At 38.3% G+C, this 18,059-nt stretch overlaps 1 protein-coding gene across 1 annotated transcript in view; it reads right to left on the reverse strand.

Moving 5' to 3' along the window:
* The window catches only part of LOC150089487 (transient receptor potential cation channel subfamily M member-like 2), a 933,932-nt gene that overhangs the window by 697,799 nt on the left and 218,074 nt on the right, over positions 1-18,059 (reverse strand). Inside the window, exon 7 of the mRNA XM_090390003.1 lies at positions 12,621-12,777. Within this exon, the coding sequence (XP_090246129.1) occupies positions 12,621-12,777 (157 nt within the window). The remainder of the gene's footprint in view (positions 1-12,620; positions 12,778-18,059) is intronic.

Here is an 18,059-nt window from a genome sequence, read left to right on the forward strand (position 1 = left end):
AATTGATATTTCTGTTCACTGGCTTTTTTTTCCTTTTTTTTTTTGGCTGTAAAATTTTAAACAGTAAAAATGATAAGCAATTAATAACAAAGAATACGGCATGCACAAGTGAGATACGGAGTAATGAGTTTCTGAAAATTTATTTGTTTTTTATATGATTGAATATTTCATGGAAGTGGAGACACATTTCACTATAATAACGTGAAAACCCACAGAATTCCAGCTATCAGTACTACAGCAAATGCAAGAAGATCGAGTTTACTACCTGTTTATAACTGATTACACTAACAGAAAAGACCAATAAACTGGAAACTGTGAATTGTTTTCATTGTTTTATGATAGTAACCTCCTGAAATGTGATTTAGAAAAATACCATGATGGCGATAGCGAATAACGAGTCAACAGTGGGGATTCACAAAAAGGAATGGAAATGTTGAAAATTACATCTAATATAATTGCAGGGTTCCCAGCACAAAAATACTGTGTTATGCGAGATTTCCCGAAATTCTCAAACTGTGTTAGAGCAAAACCTTGATGTAGAAGTACATCAAAGTTTGGGCGCCTCCGTAGCCAGGTGGGAAGGAGCAGCAGTGCGTAGCACACGCTTCTTGATTAGACCGGGGTTCGAGCCCGTCACCACCAAATACGGAGGATGCGGAAAGGTCAGGGAATGACCACCGCACATCTCGGAGCAATATGGCCTTAGTTGCTAATGCTCCTAAAAACTAAAATAACAACAATAACAACAAAGTTTAGCATTAGCATTAGTAGAGGCTTATGATGCAAGAAAGCAAGCTTACGCAGCATCAGCCAAAAATAAAAACCCACTTCCACTTCACCCCTCTGTTCGTTCGAAATACCTGTCCAGCTGAGCCTTCAATTTATTTAGGCTATCAACTTCCACGACAAGGGATGGAAGTCTGTTCCACCAACCAACTACCCACTGGCTAAAGGCAAATTTCTGCACGTCTATCCTACATCTGTCTTTCCTCAATCTGAATTTATGCCCTCTCAGGTGATTATTCTAAGAAAGAGGTAGAATCTCATCAGCATTGAGCATGCTCAAACCATTCAAGGCTTTATACACCTCTATCAGATCACCTCATTGGTGCCTAGTCTCCAGACACTGTAATTTGCAAAACTTAAGCCTTTCTTCGTAAGAGCACCCCTTTGTTCCATTCACTAATCTTGTTGCCCTTCTCTGTACTTGTTCCAGCTCTACATCCTTCTTGAAATGAAGCCTCCAGACCTGTATACAGTACTCAAGGTGTGGCCTGACCATTGCCTTATACAAGGGAATAATCACCTCCTTAAACAACACGTTTATTATGTGTTGTGTGTGGTTTGCCACAATTTTCAATCATGTTAGGGTGAAACTGTGTTGCAGAAGTACTGTGTCATACGGGGGTTGCCCGCATATCTTTCCTTTTAGCACTTCTTCCTAGATAATATTAAATAATAAATGGCGCCTCTGTAGCCAGGTGGGCAGGAGCAGCAGTGTGTAGTACACGGCTTATTGATTAGACTGGGGTTCGAGCCCGTGCCCACCAAATGCGGAGGATGCAGAAAGGTCAGGGAATGACCACCGCATATCCCTGGAGCAATATGGCCTTAGTTGCTAATGCTCCTAAAATCCAAATAACAAACAAGCGGAAAGGTCAGGGAATGACCACCGCATATCTCCGGAGCAATATGGCCTTATTTGCTAATTCTCCTAAAAAACCAAATAACGACAACAACAACATAATATTAAATTTTCACCAAATAATCATCCACTTTCACAGGAAAGTATGCAGTCCCCCTTTTCAGTACACAGATTAATAAGATGATGAGAACAGCTTATTACCATAAAGTTCTCAATCTCCTCTTTTAATACTCTTATTTATCATACCAGGTGCCTATCAACATTACGTGCCAGACAGTTTCTTAATGGAATCCCATCCTATATGCTTTCATGTAATTCTAAAGAAGATTCCCAATATTATACTCTGTAGAATCACTTTCTAATGCTGACACTGAGAGCAAACTGCTTTCGATTTTATTTTTTTATTTTTTTTGTTATGAAAGTTCACCACAGTGAGATATATTGGTGCCAACACCAGGAATCATAACTTCCAAAAATCACAAAATAAGAAGCTAACGAATGCTACTAAATCTATTTAATATCTCTGTAGTATGTTAATTAATGAAGAATACGGTAAAAGTATCAAAATACTTATTTCTTTACAGCAGTCAAAAATCTACCGAATATTCTCTTCCACAACTAGAGCACCTATGTATGGTACCAAAGGCAAATGTTACATTTTTCAGACTTTGCAATACATTAATAATCCTGTATACGCATCTTCTGAAATTTCAGTCATATTCTTTTTGCATTCAACTGAAAGACGTTATTAATTAGCTTGGGTATCACACAGGGACAACAAAATGGCCACATGTTACAGAGAACAAGGTACTTCTATTTTTCAATGTGAACAACAAATCCAAAAACCGATTTTTTTTTTTTTTATAAAGGAACCAAACACAAAAAGGTATTAGAATCTGTAGTACATAGTATCATGCGTGGGTTGAAGGTTGACAAGATGAAAAAAAGAGACTTATTGGCATTAGATCAAATTTCTGTAGATTGTAATTTTCTTGAAATACATCTGAAGGGAGTTTATTCCAGTAAACATGAGTCCAAGGAATAAATGAAGAAGAATAAACACTTGTTCTGTGAGTTTGAAGTTGCACAGTAAAAGGATGCTGACTGGTTGTGGGGTGCCTCCGTAGCCAGGTGGGAAGGAGCAGTAGTGCGTATCACATGCTTCTTGATTAGACCGGGGTTCGAGCCCGTCACCACCAAATATGGAAAATGCGGAAAGGTCACGGAATGACCACCACGCATATCCCGGAGCAATATGGTCTTAGTTGCTAATGCTCCTAAAAACCAAAACAACAACAACAACAACTGGTTGTGGCCATGTTTGGAAGGGAGAGGAGGGAATTATAAAAGCCAATTCAGAAGAACAGTGCTCATGTAAGTATCTATAGAAAAGGCAAGCAGCAGAAATGGAATACCTATAAGACAGAGAGTACAGAGACTAATTCAGTTAGGTTAAATCTAATTAATTCAGTTAGGTTAATTGTCATTAATTAACCTAACTGCCCACTTCAGAGTCTAGACACCTGAGAAGGGTTATGGGGGCCACTGCCCCAGATGCAGGAACAATATTCCATGGTAGGGCAGATTTGAGTTTAGTCAGAGTGAGTAGCTGATTAGAAGAAAGCAATGCCATGAGTGAAAGAGAAAACCTAATGGAGAATTATCTGGAGATCATCATTTTATAAACTGGTAGTAGAAGTTGAAACTGCTTGTGTTTCTTAAACTGGAAGGTGAAATGCAATGTGCTATCATTAGCAAAATTATGGATAGGATTTCTACACAGTGGAAGAATGTCATTAATATAATGACATTTTTCCATTCCTGAGAGAATGTCTGTGAAAAGAGTGGGAGAAAGAACTGGACCTTGGGGAACAGCAGCATTAGTGGAGAAGTCAGAAGACAAAGAGCCATCTACCATCACCTACAGTGAGCAGTCAGAGAAAAACTTGGATACTGAATTATAAAAAACAGTTGGCAAATCATAAGATGGAAACTTATTTTGAAGATCTTCATGCCAAACTCAATCAAAATCTTTTGAAAACTAAAGAGCTACTTGAGTTTCATAAAACTTTTTCCACTGAAATTTTCTACAGACGAGTAACATATACTAGTATATCTCCAGTGGATTGAAATTGACAGAAACCATATAGATGATCATTGATCAGATGGAAGGTTCCTATATAGTTTAGAAGTTGGCAGTTAATGGATTTCTCCATTACTTCAGAAAGAGTAGAAGTAAGTGCAATTGGACGATAATTGGGTGGAAGGGATTTGTCATCTTTTTAGTAACTCGCTGGATATGAGCAAATTTCCAAACAGAAGGAAAAAACACCAGTGGAATAAAAAAAAGTGTAAAAAGATTATACGGTAAGTTCAGTAGCACAAGTTTTGAAAAAAAGCGAATAAATATCATAAGAAATAGGGTTTTCTTGCCATCAAGACTGGTCAAAGTTTTTCTGACATCCTCCTGACCAAAGACCACAGGAGGCATTGATTGAAATGTACTGGGAATGGTAGGAGGTAGATTGCTAAGATCATGAATACAAGAGTTAAAAGAAAGTAGAATGCTAGCAAGTCAGCTTTATCTTTAGCTGAAGTGGCAATGCAACTGTTTGGTTTTGACAGAGGTGGAAATAGAGATGGGCAAAAGTTACAATATGCAACATTCTTATCTTGAACTGCTTTAGAACATTTATTAGAAAACTAAGTTTTAGATAAAGGATGAAATTTTAAAGTGGAGCTTTGGCAACAGACCAGAATGCTCGACTATCATTTGGAGAAGAAACATGTTTTCCAATCTTAGCCTGTCCATAATCTAGTTTGGACTGATTAATAACTGCTTTACAATTTAAAAATATTTCTTGGCTAAATGCCTAAGAGTATGAAAAAGCTGGTTTATGCATGGTTACTGCACATACATCATTTCTACTACCAAGGTAGTATTCTACTATCATCATTTCTACGACCAAGGCAGTAAACCAACTCTTTCATGCTTTACAATTGTTGCAAGCTTTGTTGTAGGCAGAAAATGAACCTGGAGATTTGGATGCAAGCCAATTACAACATGCAACATTCTTATCTTGAACTGCTTTAGAACATTTATTGGAAAACTAAGGTTTAGATAAAGGATGAAATCTTAAGGTGGAGTGTGGAATAAAGGATTTTATCTATACAAGAATAATTTCACTGACATGATCTGAGAAAGCACTGACAGCATATTTAAAACAGTAATTTAATCAAGGAAAAGAAGAATGGAAATCTTGCAGATCATCCCATTTTGGATTCTTGTAATGACCTACAACAAAAGGTTGAGAATGGCTATGAGAGAAATTCTCGAAGGCCATCACCATTTTGTGATTTGAGGTGCCTAAAGACTCACTAACCTCAACTGTGTATTTGGAAGGGTTGTTCAAAAGAAAAAGGTCAAGAATGCTGGCTGTGGGTTAGGATTTTCTGTTAGGTAAATGAACCATCTGTGTGAGGTCATTTGTAATTGCAAAACCATCAGCATCTCAACTAGCTGGGTATGTGTGACAAGAAAATGGAAGCCAGCTGAGGCTGTGAACATTAAAATCACCAAGGAAAACTGCCTCACTGTTAGGAAAGCAGGACTGGAAAAAGTCACGTTTCAAAGAGAAGTCAAAGAATCCAAGTAATTAGTGCAGTTGGGAGAATGATAGAGACAACAGATGAATTTGACATAATTCACAAAGATTTTAAGACAGAGAAGACCAAAATAAAGGCAATTCCAAATTACATAGTCTTTCACGGAATATCAAAGCAGACATATGTGCAAGTACTACCTTTGAAGCAAAAGGAATCATATAGCGAATGATTAGGTCAACTGAGATGAACAGTGGTTGAATCAACCAATAATTGGGATTCTGTCAGAAAAAATAAGTGGGGCTTGGCACACTGAGAATGGAAATAGCCATCACTGAGATTGGAACTGAGACCACATATATTTGTAAAACGAACAAGGAAGTGTTTAGGACGTTTGATCTTTTTTTGCAGACAAGTTTGTTCTATAAGTTTGACTGTTTATGATGTACAGTCGGTCCTCGTATAACACGTGTTTACATTACACGAATTCGATCATACACGATTTATAAATAGGGGAACGATATCTTATATAACACGAACCGAATTCGCTTATGCACAATTCGCCTTTGTGTTTACAAGAAATGGCAATCACACCAACCGAACACAACACGATAGGAATGAAGAGAAGATTCTGAAAATGTATTTATGTTTTTTATATCAGTGAAGGGGAAACAACATTTCACCATAATAACGTAAAAACCAACACAATTCCAGCTATCGATATAATCGCAAATTCAATTAGATGCCGTTTACTACCAGTTTATAACAGATTCCACTAGCAGAAACGCAACTGGAAATTGTTTTATGGTAGTAACCCCCAGAAATGTGCTTTAGTAAAATGTGAGGTGTTAATAGTGTATCTCGGCCTTTACGGTGTTGTTTATTCAGTTGCTACATGGGCGCAGCTTTGTTTATGTGTATCAAGCGTGCCTCCTCGTTTTGTAATTGTGCTTTATTTCCAAAAAATTAGTAAAATACTTAAAAGGTGTGAAAAGGAAGCATCCTGGCGAAGACACTGCAGATTCAGAGAGAAAAAAAAAAAAAGCAATATCGATAAACAGGGGTGGACTGGGTCAAAAATTCTTACCCGGGAAAATTTATAGTGGCTTCATACTACAGTTTATGGCCAAAATCACACCAGCCTCTGGCCCACCGGGATTTCCCGGGTAAGGCTTATGGCCAGTCCGCCTCTGTCGATAGAGAAAAAATATGAAATTGTGAAACGCTTTGAGCAAAATGAAAGACCATGTGATATTGCACGTGCTACAGACCGAAATGAGGCAATGCCAAGAATTAGAAAGAATACAGAGAAAATAAAAACAACTTTCATAGCAGGAACAACACAAAGTGTAATTAAAATCCATTAGATTAAGACACAAAGAATTGGAAGAGATGGAATGGCTGTCATCTGTTTGGATAGAAAATCAAACAAAAAACAAGTTTGCTTACAACAGAAGCAAAAGCATTAGCAATATTTTATTACGTAATAAAATATGTAAGCATTTTATTACGACTTACGTATTATAATTTATACTTACGTATTATAAAATACGTAAGTATTTTATTACGACTATTTTATTTAATATAATACATTTTTAATATTTTATTAATAAATTTTTATTATTTAAATAAATAATAAAAAATAAATATTTTTTATTATTATATTATAATAAAAATAAAAAAATATTATAATATTATTTTTTATTACGTATTTTAATCGTTATAAAATATGTAAGTATTTTATAACAATTAAAATTACCCGATTATTTATTGTGTTTGGTAATGTTTTGGTTCCAAATGTGTGTTCAATCTTGGGTGGTCGGCACCTAACCCCATTTTTCCTATAGGGCCTGTTGTTTATATTGCACGATTTTGCATTGCACGAGGGTTTCTAGGAACACAACTATCGTGCTATACGAGGACAGACTGTACTGTGTAATAAGAAAAGGTGGGGAGGACATGCTATATGAAGTAATGAAATTTTTGGATATGGCATACACAAGGCAAGAATATACCCAGCTCCCTGAGATAAAGTAATCTCAACAATGTCCCTTGCATACACACTACTCTGACTCCCTCCAGACACCATCTGTCAGAGTAGAGGCAGTGAGATTATATACTAACTGAATCAGATGCTTCCTAGAGAGTTACCAATAGGTTGGTTCAATGGACTATCTATTATCCTGTCCAGTGGCATATCCAGGTATCATTGTAAAGGGGGAGGGGGGGGAGCATGGCAACTGGCTTTTGAGTTTTTTTTAGAACCTCCAGCATTCTTTTTCTTTAATTTCAAATTTTCGGTTAAGGAGGGCATATGCCCTCTCTGCCCACCGCTGAATATGCCCCTGATCCGGTCTGCAAACTGTTTTAGATCTGTATCCTCTAATTGTAAGGAAGAATACATCTTGCCATAATGCCCATCATAACCTCCAAAGACATTCATACAGCATGATGGGGTTTGCTGGAGCATTGCTCTGGAGACTAAACACGGTTACACCTCTTCAAACCTTTAATAAGCAAAGTGGTGGTATTACACCAGTTGATGAGAATCATCTATCATCTAGTACTCCCTGGTAAACAGAAGAGCAGCATTCTTCTGCATGGTGTGGTTACTACACCATTTTACATTGGTTCACACATGGTTGGTCACCACCAGTATTGAGGTGACCACCTCCACCTGTATTTAGCATTAGCATTAGCATTAGCATTAGCATTAGTAGAGGCATACGATGCAAGAAAGCAAGCTTATTCAGCATCAGCCAAAAAAAAAAAAAAAAAAAAAAACCCACTCCCATTTCACCCCTCCGTTCGTTCGAAATACCTGTCCAGTTGAGCTTTAAATTTGTTTAGGCTATCAACTTCAACAACAAGTGATGGAAGTCGGTTCCACCAACCAACCACCCGCTGGCCAAAGGCAAATTTCCGCACATCTATCCGACATCCGTCCTTCCTCAATTTGAATTTATGCCCTCTGAGGTGATTATTCTGAGAAAGATGAAGAATCCCATTGGCATTGAGCATGCTCAAACCATTCAAGGCCTTATACACCTCTATCAGATCACCTCGCCGGTGCCTAGTCTCCAGACTCTGTAATTTGCAAAACTTAAGCCTTTCTTCGTAAGAGCAACCCTTTGTTCCATTTACTAATCTTGTTGCCCTTCTCTGTACCCGTTCCAGCAGCTCTACATCCTTCTTGAAATGAGGCCTCCAGACCTGTATACAGTACTCAAGATGTGGCCTAACCATTGCCTTATACAAGGGAATAATCACCTCCTTATCCCTGCTAGAAAAATTCCTGTATATCATTGACAAGACACCATGAGCTACTCTTGCAGCTCGTCTGCACTGCTCAGAGAACTTCATATCTCCCTGCACAATTACCCCCAGGTCCTTTTCATTCTCCACCACTGTCAGTGCAGTACCGCAGAGTTGATACGTTGCTCTGGGGTTACTGTTTCCCATATGTAGTACTTTACATTTGTCAATGTTAAACTTCATTTGCCACCTCTCAGCCCATCTGTTCAACCTTTCCAGATCCTGTTGCAGCAGCATAGCGTCAGTAGTGTCCTTAACGACCCTGCCAACCTTTGTATCATCTGCAAACTTGGACATTAAACTTGATATCCCATCATCAATATCATTCATAAACACCGAAAACAACAACGGACCCAACACTGAACCTTGAGGAACTCCACTAATAACATTAGTCCACGTTGAGCAGTGTCCATTGATTACCACTCTCTGTCTTCTGCCACTCAACCATCCCCTTATCCATAGTAGCAATTTGCCTCCAATGCCACACTGCTCCAATTTGTGCAGCAGTCTTCCATGTGCAACAGTATCAAAAGCCTTTCTAAGATCCAAATATATAATATCAAAGTTATTCCCTGCATCCAGTTCTTTTGTGACTACATCATAGTATCCAATCAAATTGGTCAGGCAAGACCTGCCCTTAACAAAACCATGCTGCGTCTGAGCTATAACTGAATTCTTGTCTAGATGATCCTGCAGTGCTTCTTTAACCAGTGCCTCCATTAATTTACCTGGAACAGAAGTTAAACTAACAGGTCTATAATTACTTGTGTCAGCCTTTGATCCTCCTTTGTGAATTGGGGTTACATTTGCACATCTCCAGTCTATGGGTACCTCCCCTGAGTCCAAAGAAGCTCTCATAATTATGGCTAGGGGTTTGCATACTTCCTTTGCTGCCTCCTTTAATATAACTGGATAGATCCCATCCACCCCAGGTGCCTTTTTTATGTTTATCCTCAACAATCTCTCCTCCACTTTCCTCTCAGTTATTACAAAATCATCCAGCTCACTGCCAATGTTTACTTTACCTACATCATTCTCCTTCCTGAATAACTCCTCATGCGTGAATGTAGATGCAAAATACTCGTTTAGATTGTTAGCCACCTGAGCAGGATCCTCAACTGTTGAACCATCAATATCCAGTGGACCAATCTGATTCATCCCTTTCCTTCTCGAGTTCAAGTATGTAAAGAACTCTTTTCTGTTTTTCTTTGCATCCTTTGCCAAGGATTTTTCGTAGTCTGCCTTTGCCTGCCTAATCTCCTTTGTGACTTGGTTACAGACCAACTTATATCTATCATAGGCTTCCATGTCACCCATTAATTTATATGTATCCCATGCATTTTTCTTCTCTGCCACATGTCTCATTAGTTCATCTGACAACCATTTAGGCCTAAACCTTGAACAATATTTCTTAGTTGGTATGTAAAGCCTGGTAGCCTCCAAGATTAGTTCCTTGAATGCTTCCCATTTAGAGTTTGCTGTTGGTAACATCATCAGTTGGTCCCACTGTACAGAATTTAAATACTGTCTCAGACCATCATAGTCGCCTTTACGAAAACAAAAACCCTTCCCTTTACCTCTGATGGTAGTTACCTCCTTGAGTAAATCCCACTTCAACACACTGTGATCACTGCCACCTAGTGGTTCATTTATCTGCAGGTTCTTAATGCACGAAGAGTCACTACTGATAATCAGATCAAGAGTATTGCTCCCTCTTGTTGCCTCACGAACATGCTGATGTAGAAAACAATCATCCAATAAATCCACAAAAGCCTTGCTAGTGTGCGAGTGACCAACCCACAAATTCCAGTCAATATCTGGGAAATTAAAATCCCCCATTATAAGACTCTCTGATTTACTGGCCCACTCTATTTCCCTGTACAATATCTTATTATACTCATCAGAGTCATTAGGCCTATAGCACACTCCTACTCTCAATTTTGATTTCCCTATGCTTATGTCACACCAAACTGATTCGGCACTGCCCTGTCCATCGATGTCAACTGGCTTCACTTCCTTGGACTTTATGTGTTTCTTAATTAATAGCATAACCCCTCCTCCCCTCCTGTCCTGTCTATCCTTTCTATACACATTGTATTCCCCAAATTCCAGTTCCGCATTACTTATATCTGTGTGACACCACGTCTCTGATATCCCAACAATATCTGCCTTTGATGTTTTGAGCAATACCTCAAATTCATCAAATTTATTTACCAAACTCCTAGCATTGGTGTACACGCAGGTATACATGCACCTGTTTCTATTCTTTGCTACCCTAACGCAACCCATGTGTTTACTTGTACCGCAATGACTACCAGCAGTCTCTGAAATATCCTGCATCTTGTTTTTCAGACTTCTGCTCATATCAATAGAAGCAGTGCAAGAATCACTTCCACCTCTGCCAGTGGCTACTGTTAATCTATTAGTCCTTGTATCCCCCCCAACTAGCAGTTTTCCGACCCACCTAACACTGCCTCGACAGCATCAGCAAAAATTCTTGCACCCTTTCTATTTAAGTGTATCCCATCCCTGTAGAAGCAATCTCTCCTGTTAACAAGTACAGTCCAGGCTGAAAAAAATTCTACCCCTTGAGCCTTGCACAATCCCTCCAGGGCCGAATTGATCGACAAGGCTCTCATCATATACTCCCTCCTATCGTGTCTGGGCAGAATTGCAGACACTTTCAAGTTCAACCCTAATTCACGGCTTTTTTTCAGCAGTGACCTGTACTTGCTAAGTAATTCCGCCGGTCTTGTACATTTCAGGACTTGTACACATATTCAGGGTTACTAACACTTCTACCAACGTGAAGGTGCAAGCAGAGAATTTGGTTGTTGCAGAACAATTGGACTTTGCTGAAATTCAGTCCACTTCACTCAGGTGTCTGTCTGTTTGTTTGTTTGTTTGTTTGTTATTTGATTTTTAGGAGCATTAGCAACTAAGGCCATATTGCTCCGGGATATGCGGTGGTCATTCCCTGACCTTTCCACATCCTCCGTATTTGGTGGTGACGGGCTCGAACCCCGGTCTAATCAAGAAGTGTGTGCTATGCACTGCTGCTCCTTCCCACCTGGCTACGGAGGCGCCCCCCCCACTCAGGTGTCACCTGAATACCAGTTCTATCAGTGTTTTAGGCATCCAGATAGCAAGTCCAGCTTGTCATACCTAAGAAAATGTCTGTGATGACAGTCCCAAAGACCAAAGTTTTGTTAATGAAATAAGCAGAAATTCAGAGGATTTTTAAAAAATTCCAATGCTGAGTACTCAGCTACGTTAATCTGTATCCTCATCTAACCACTGAAGTTTACAAAAATACACTAGAAGACCTAGGTAAAACAGGTATCCCCTATTTTTAATGTCAACTGCACAACAATAATTAAAGAAAAGCTAGTTCATTTAGCCTTAATGAGTTTAACACATTCACGGCATATTTGAGAAGGCATGCTCATTTCGTTGTATTTTTGGAATGTTGGGGAACAACTCCTAAAAATAAACAATGGTTGAAAAGTAAGTCTGTAAAGCACAGATAAAAGCAAAAACTTACTTTTGTGCCAAGCTATAAATTCAAATAGACCTCAAAATTTTATCAAAAGTTTTTTCCACATACTTAACACAAGTACATTACTAATCTTAACACAAGTAAAGAATAAATAAAACTGTGTACCAAGAAGTGTATAAATAAAAAGAAGCATTTCTGCAAATAACTCAGAGTTCAGTGTGTGTGTGTGTGTGTGTGTGCACGCGCATGTGTGTATGCACATGCGTGAGACCATGACCACTAAAGAACGACCACATATATGCATCCTTATGCATCAGTGGTGCCTCTTGATGCATATATGCATCACAGCACATATATGCTGTTTGGCACATACATGCATCAGGTATATGTGATTTTAAATTGATTAATGGACTCTATATTTAATGGTATTATACATATAACAATATGCAACAAGCTGGTGGTCGGCAAAAAAATCCACAGTGCCCTACAGAATGAAAACACCTTAAATTAATCTTTAGTGAAATAAATGAATACACTACACTTACAATAATTACATACCTGTTTGGCATATCTAAGACATTCTAAAATCCTATCTCGAAACATATTTCTTGCAAGTTTATTATCTCTTAATTTGGGGAAGTTATAAGAGATTTTGCTAGACAGTTCAGGTTTGAGTACATTCTCCACAAATTCTGCATCATTAATGCCTTGAGGTCTACATAAAAAAAAACACTTTGAATCAAAAGAATTTTTTTTTTTTTATATTAGAGTATTTATTAATGTAAGTAATGTTGAACAAAATGACAAATTAAGAAAAATACTTATTTCAATATGAAAGAGTTAAAGGACATCATCAATAATGCAGGGATGAACAGTTTGTAAAATAAATATGCTGCACTGAATTGTAAAGACATAATAAATTTATAAAATGAAGTTACATATAAATATGCCAAATAATGATATAAAATTTTCAACAAGCACTAACATGTTGCAACTATATAAAGAAATAAAAAAATAAGAAGGAACCATTTGTCTCTAAAATTGTAAAACAAAGAAGCAAGATGTTCTCCCTCATGACCACTGATTGAGCACCTTGAGAAGAGAAAAGTGTCTGTCTTTTAAGCTAGAGCACTCTTGGCCAAAATTCACAGCAAGTATCTGGAAAGGAAAAGATCTTTGGCAGCTATGTTAACTAAGGCTGTGTGGTATCTACCTCAGGGAGAGTGACCATAATAGATGAGCAGACTACCTAATGAGTATCAGCGATCTGGAACAAACTGCTTGTCTAGTACTGGAAGTGCCACTATATCACTTCTTTGGTGGTGATGGACTCCTGTTTTCTGCAGAAGAAAGAAAAAAGGTCGACTCCTGTTTTCTGCAGAAGAAAAAAAAAAAAGGTCGACTCCTGTTTTCTTCACCAGAAAATAGATTTTGGACATACTATGTGAATGTAAACTCTGCTAATGTTTCTGTTTACCATTTTGGTAAACTCCTGTATATAGAATGCTTCCAAAAAAAGTCCCTTCATTTTTGACAGTACATTTATATTCAATTAATTGGGGCCAGCAATGCTGAAGCTATGGGGAATATAAACAAACTGAGGTGTAGCACATCATTTTGTTGGATATTATCTCCCTTCGCATGGTTGGCCCAGACTGTAAGCATCTCATTAGTTGGGAATTGGGAAGAGGCTTGAAGGAGCATAAAAACTGCTTAAAAATGTTTTCACTATCCCATAGTAGTAGTGGTAGTAGAGGAAGATGACCTTATACTAGTCTAAGGAAAGTCAAGTTTATGACAACTTACTGTGTGCTTAGACCGGAATTGGCAAAATTAGCTGAGTATGGTGAATACAGAGCCACATCGGAAACCAAAGATGAAAGCCGATAGTTTTCTGTACATTTTTTTTTTTTTTTTTGGTAGTTGTTGGTGCATCGGCTTCTGTGGCCATAATGCACCTCCCAAGGTTTTTATTATTATTATTATTATTATTATTAGCCATATGGTGCAAGGAAGCCTGAGACTTATGCTGCACCAGCCAAAAAAAAAATTTCCCAGTTACCCTGAGAGAGAGAGAGAGAGAGAGAGAGAGAGAGAAGGGAATCACCAAGAAAGAGAAGAATGATGATATCCAGTTCAGGACCCTGGGTGTGCCAAGCCCATAACCCACCAGATGTGAGCCCCTGGGGTTTTTGCAGTACTTTGATCCAAGCCCAAAGCGGGATTCGAACCCGAGGCAAAGGGTTGCCAGGCAGGCACTATACCCACCCGGCTAGCCCGGACGGCTTCTCTGTACAGTATATTGATATCAGCTGAAGTAACCCCGATGGGGGGGACGATTAATGTAAGTAATATTACATCTTTATCCAGGAATATTTTACAAAGCAGAACATTAATTAGGGCAATAGAACAGAAGGTAGTTAACACATATTATGACAAAAGCCTCTACATGCAAATGGAATGGGCAAGTAAGCGTCAATGTCTTATTATGGGTGATTTCAATTTGCCTCTAATTGATTGGAGTAAATGGGAAGGAAACTCGACATGTGGAACAAAATTTTTAAATCAACTAGATGACTGTTATTTGTATCAACATGTCAGGGAAAGTACTAGAGAAAAGAATATCCTAGACCTCATCATCACACATGAATCAGATGACATAACAGGGCTGACAGTAGAGGAACCAGTAGCAGGAAGTGATCACGGAGTTCTACGGTGGATGATGACGAGAGAGGTAGCAGTAGTTAACAGCAAAGGAATGGGTTTTAATTTCAGAAAAGGAAATTACGATGCCTTAAGGTACTACATGGCCTCTATTAACTGGGTAGAAATCGCGCAGAGAATGAATACAATTGAACTGTGGTATGCTTTTAAAACAATAATCACAGATGCCTTGAATGCGTATATACCATTGAAAAAATACTCCACGAGAAGGGTTCCAAGTTGGATGAATAGTGAAGTTGCCGCATTACTTGAGCAGAAAAAGGTGGCATGGGAAGGTTACAGAGCAATAAAAAGTACTGAAGCCTATAACAGCTACAAGGTGATGTGTAATAGAGCCACAGAAAAGGTTCGACAGGCAAAGGCAGTTTATGAGAAATCACTAGCAAACAGAGCAAAGAGGGGGGAATAAAGAATTCATCACATATATAAATGCCAAGAAGAGCAGGACAAACCAGATCGGACCTTTACGTAAGGGAAATGGGATAGTAATAAATACACCAGCTGCCGTTGCAGATGAACTCAACAGTTATTCTGCATCGATATTTACAAATGAAAAGCCTTTTGTGGCAATGGGAAATTGTGGGAGCGAAGTTAAAAAATATGTAATTAATGATATTGAAATTTCGCAAGATTATTTAATGAAAAAACTTTCGAGCCTACAGACCAGTAAGGCTCCTGGAGTTGATGGAATATACCCTATAATCTTAAGAGAGACGGCAAGTGAGTGCATTGAACATTGCGGCTAATTATGCGAGAATCACTAGACTCTGGGGCGATTCCCTTGGATTGGAAAAGTGCAAATGTATCTCCCATACATAAGGGTGGCTCTAAAAGTGAAGTTGGAAATTATCGACCTGTCAGTCTGACTTCAGTAGTAGGGAAAATCATGGAGGCAATGATCAAGGGTGGAATTCAAGATCATTTGGATCGAATTGAAATTCTCAAGGATACTCAGCATGGTTTTGTAAAGGGAAAATCATGTTTAACAAATCTGGTTCGCTATTTCGAAAGGGTCACTCACGAGCTGGATTTAGGGAATAATTTCGACATTGTTTATTTAGATTTCAGCAAAGCTTTTGACTCAGTCCCACATGAGCAGTTGCTTTATAAGCTGGAACAGGTTGGAATCACTGGGAAAATCCTTAGATGGATAGAAGAATGGCTTCAGGGCAGGAGGCAGAGGGTTGTGATAAATGGCTATTCCTCAGATTGGGTTGATGTAAGAAGTGGGGTTCCCCAAGGATCAGTATTAGGACCACTGTTGTTTTTAATTTTCATAAACAACATTGATGAAGGGATAGAGGGCGTGATGTCTAAATTTGCAGATGTTAAAATTGGTAGAGTAGTTAATGATCACTGTCAAGCTGAGCTTCTTCAGAGAGACCTAAATAGACTTCAGGAATGGTCAGAAAAATGGCAGCCTTGCTTTTACCTTGCTTTAATCCAACAAAGTGTAAGGTATTACACCTGGGAAACAGTAATCCCAAAAAAACTTATTCACTTGGTGGAGTTCAACTAAACCCAGTACTGGAGGAAAGGGACTTGGGTGTTAAGATACGGTCAGACATGAAATTCTCTGATCATTGTAAACAGGTTGCAAGGAAGGCCCATGGTGTCCTATCGATGATCTATCGAACTTTTGCAAGTAGAGATAGGAACGTGATAATCCCATTATATAAGGCTTATGTTAGACCACACTTGGAATACTGTGTTCAAGTATGGAGACCGCACCTAAAGAAAGACATCGAGCTTCTTGTGGTATTCCACAATACCACAATACTAAAAGGGTAACTCGCCTGGTGAGATCGACAAAAGGGCGTCCTAATGAAGAAAGACTTCGAATATGTGGGTTGCAGAGTTTGGAAACTAGACACCTTAGAGGAGATTTGATCGAGGTGTTTAAGGCTCTGAGAGGCATCAGTAAAATGAATGAGGACAAAATTTTCAAGATTATAAATGATGCTAGAACTAGGGGACATAAATTCAAGTTACGGGGGGAAATGTTTAGATTGGACTGCAGGAAATTTTATTTTAGCCAGCGAGTTATAAATTACTGGAATAAGTTGCCTTCATGGGTGGTAGAGGCCGACAGTTTGGGGAAATTCAAAGGTCATCTGGATAGTACTTTCGGGTAAGGGAAGCGCATAGGATGATAGGTTTAATTTCCTTTTTATTTTTTTTTTTTTAATTTTTTTTTATTTATTAATTATTATTATTTAGTTATTTATTTTATTTTATTTATTTATTTATTTATTTTTTTTTTTTGGCTGGTGCAGCATAAGCCATAGGCTTTCTTGCACCATGCGGCCGTTACTAATAATACTAATACTAATACTAAACAGATGAGGCAAAGTGCCAGCAAAGGGAGAATCAAAGACTAACAAGGTAGTGTAGAAAAGACACTAAACTTTGTTTAAAAAAAAAAAAAAAAAAGGAGCGATAGCAGAATAATAGCATCTCAATATTGCTTTCGGCCAGCCTAATTGAGCGCAAGAAATAAGTTTTAGTTATTAAGGACAGTAGAAAGCAATTGGAAGAAGGAGAATATAGTTGTGCTCGGGCTGTTTGGGGTTGCAGAACCCGTACCATAGTCGGTCCCTGGATGGATGACTGGACAAATTTTTAAGTTAATCTTAATTTAATTTAATTTCAGGTATTTTTCTTTTACCTTGCAAGCATTCCCAAATTTTTCTATGGTAATTACATTTGACAGGTCAGCACCCCTACCCAATACAGTGATAATATACATTTGTCTATGTGTGTGTGTGTGTGTGTGTGTGTGTGTGTGTGTGTGCACTGCTGGATGTGTCCACTCATGAAAACAGGGGCTCATAATGTTTTGGCTCATGAGTGTACTCAGCCGAACATTTCTCATAATCTGCTTTAACTTGTATAACTTCCTTAGTAACCTGAATGCAGATTAGGCTTCTGTGTCTCCTGTATTTTTAATCCTTGAACATGTTTCTCTGCTCTGCCAGTACTCTCTCACCACCCACTTTAATGGATCTGCTGTAAGATCTGAAAATCTTACAAAAATAAAATATTTTTTTTGACTTCTGAAGTTAGTTTTCCTTTTTGGATTCTTGCCGTTGGGAGAAATGTTAATAGCGTCAGTTTCTATAAACAAGAATTATCCAGTAAGGATTGTAAAACTTAAAAGGTAGGAAGAACGAAAAACAGAAAAATTAGCTTTACATCCGTCAAAAACAGAAAACTGACGGAAAATACTATAGCAAGCCCAGCAGGTGGTACGGCGCAACAAGTTTATGAGGG

Source organism: Mastigoproctus giganteus, chromosome 2 (assembly GCF_048544385.1).
Source record: "Mastigoproctus giganteus isolate SK-2022 chromosome 2, ASM4854438v1, whole genome shotgun sequence".
Taxonomy (NCBI): domain Eukaryota; kingdom Metazoa; phylum Arthropoda; class Arachnida; order Uropygi; family Thelyphonidae; genus Mastigoproctus; species Mastigoproctus giganteus.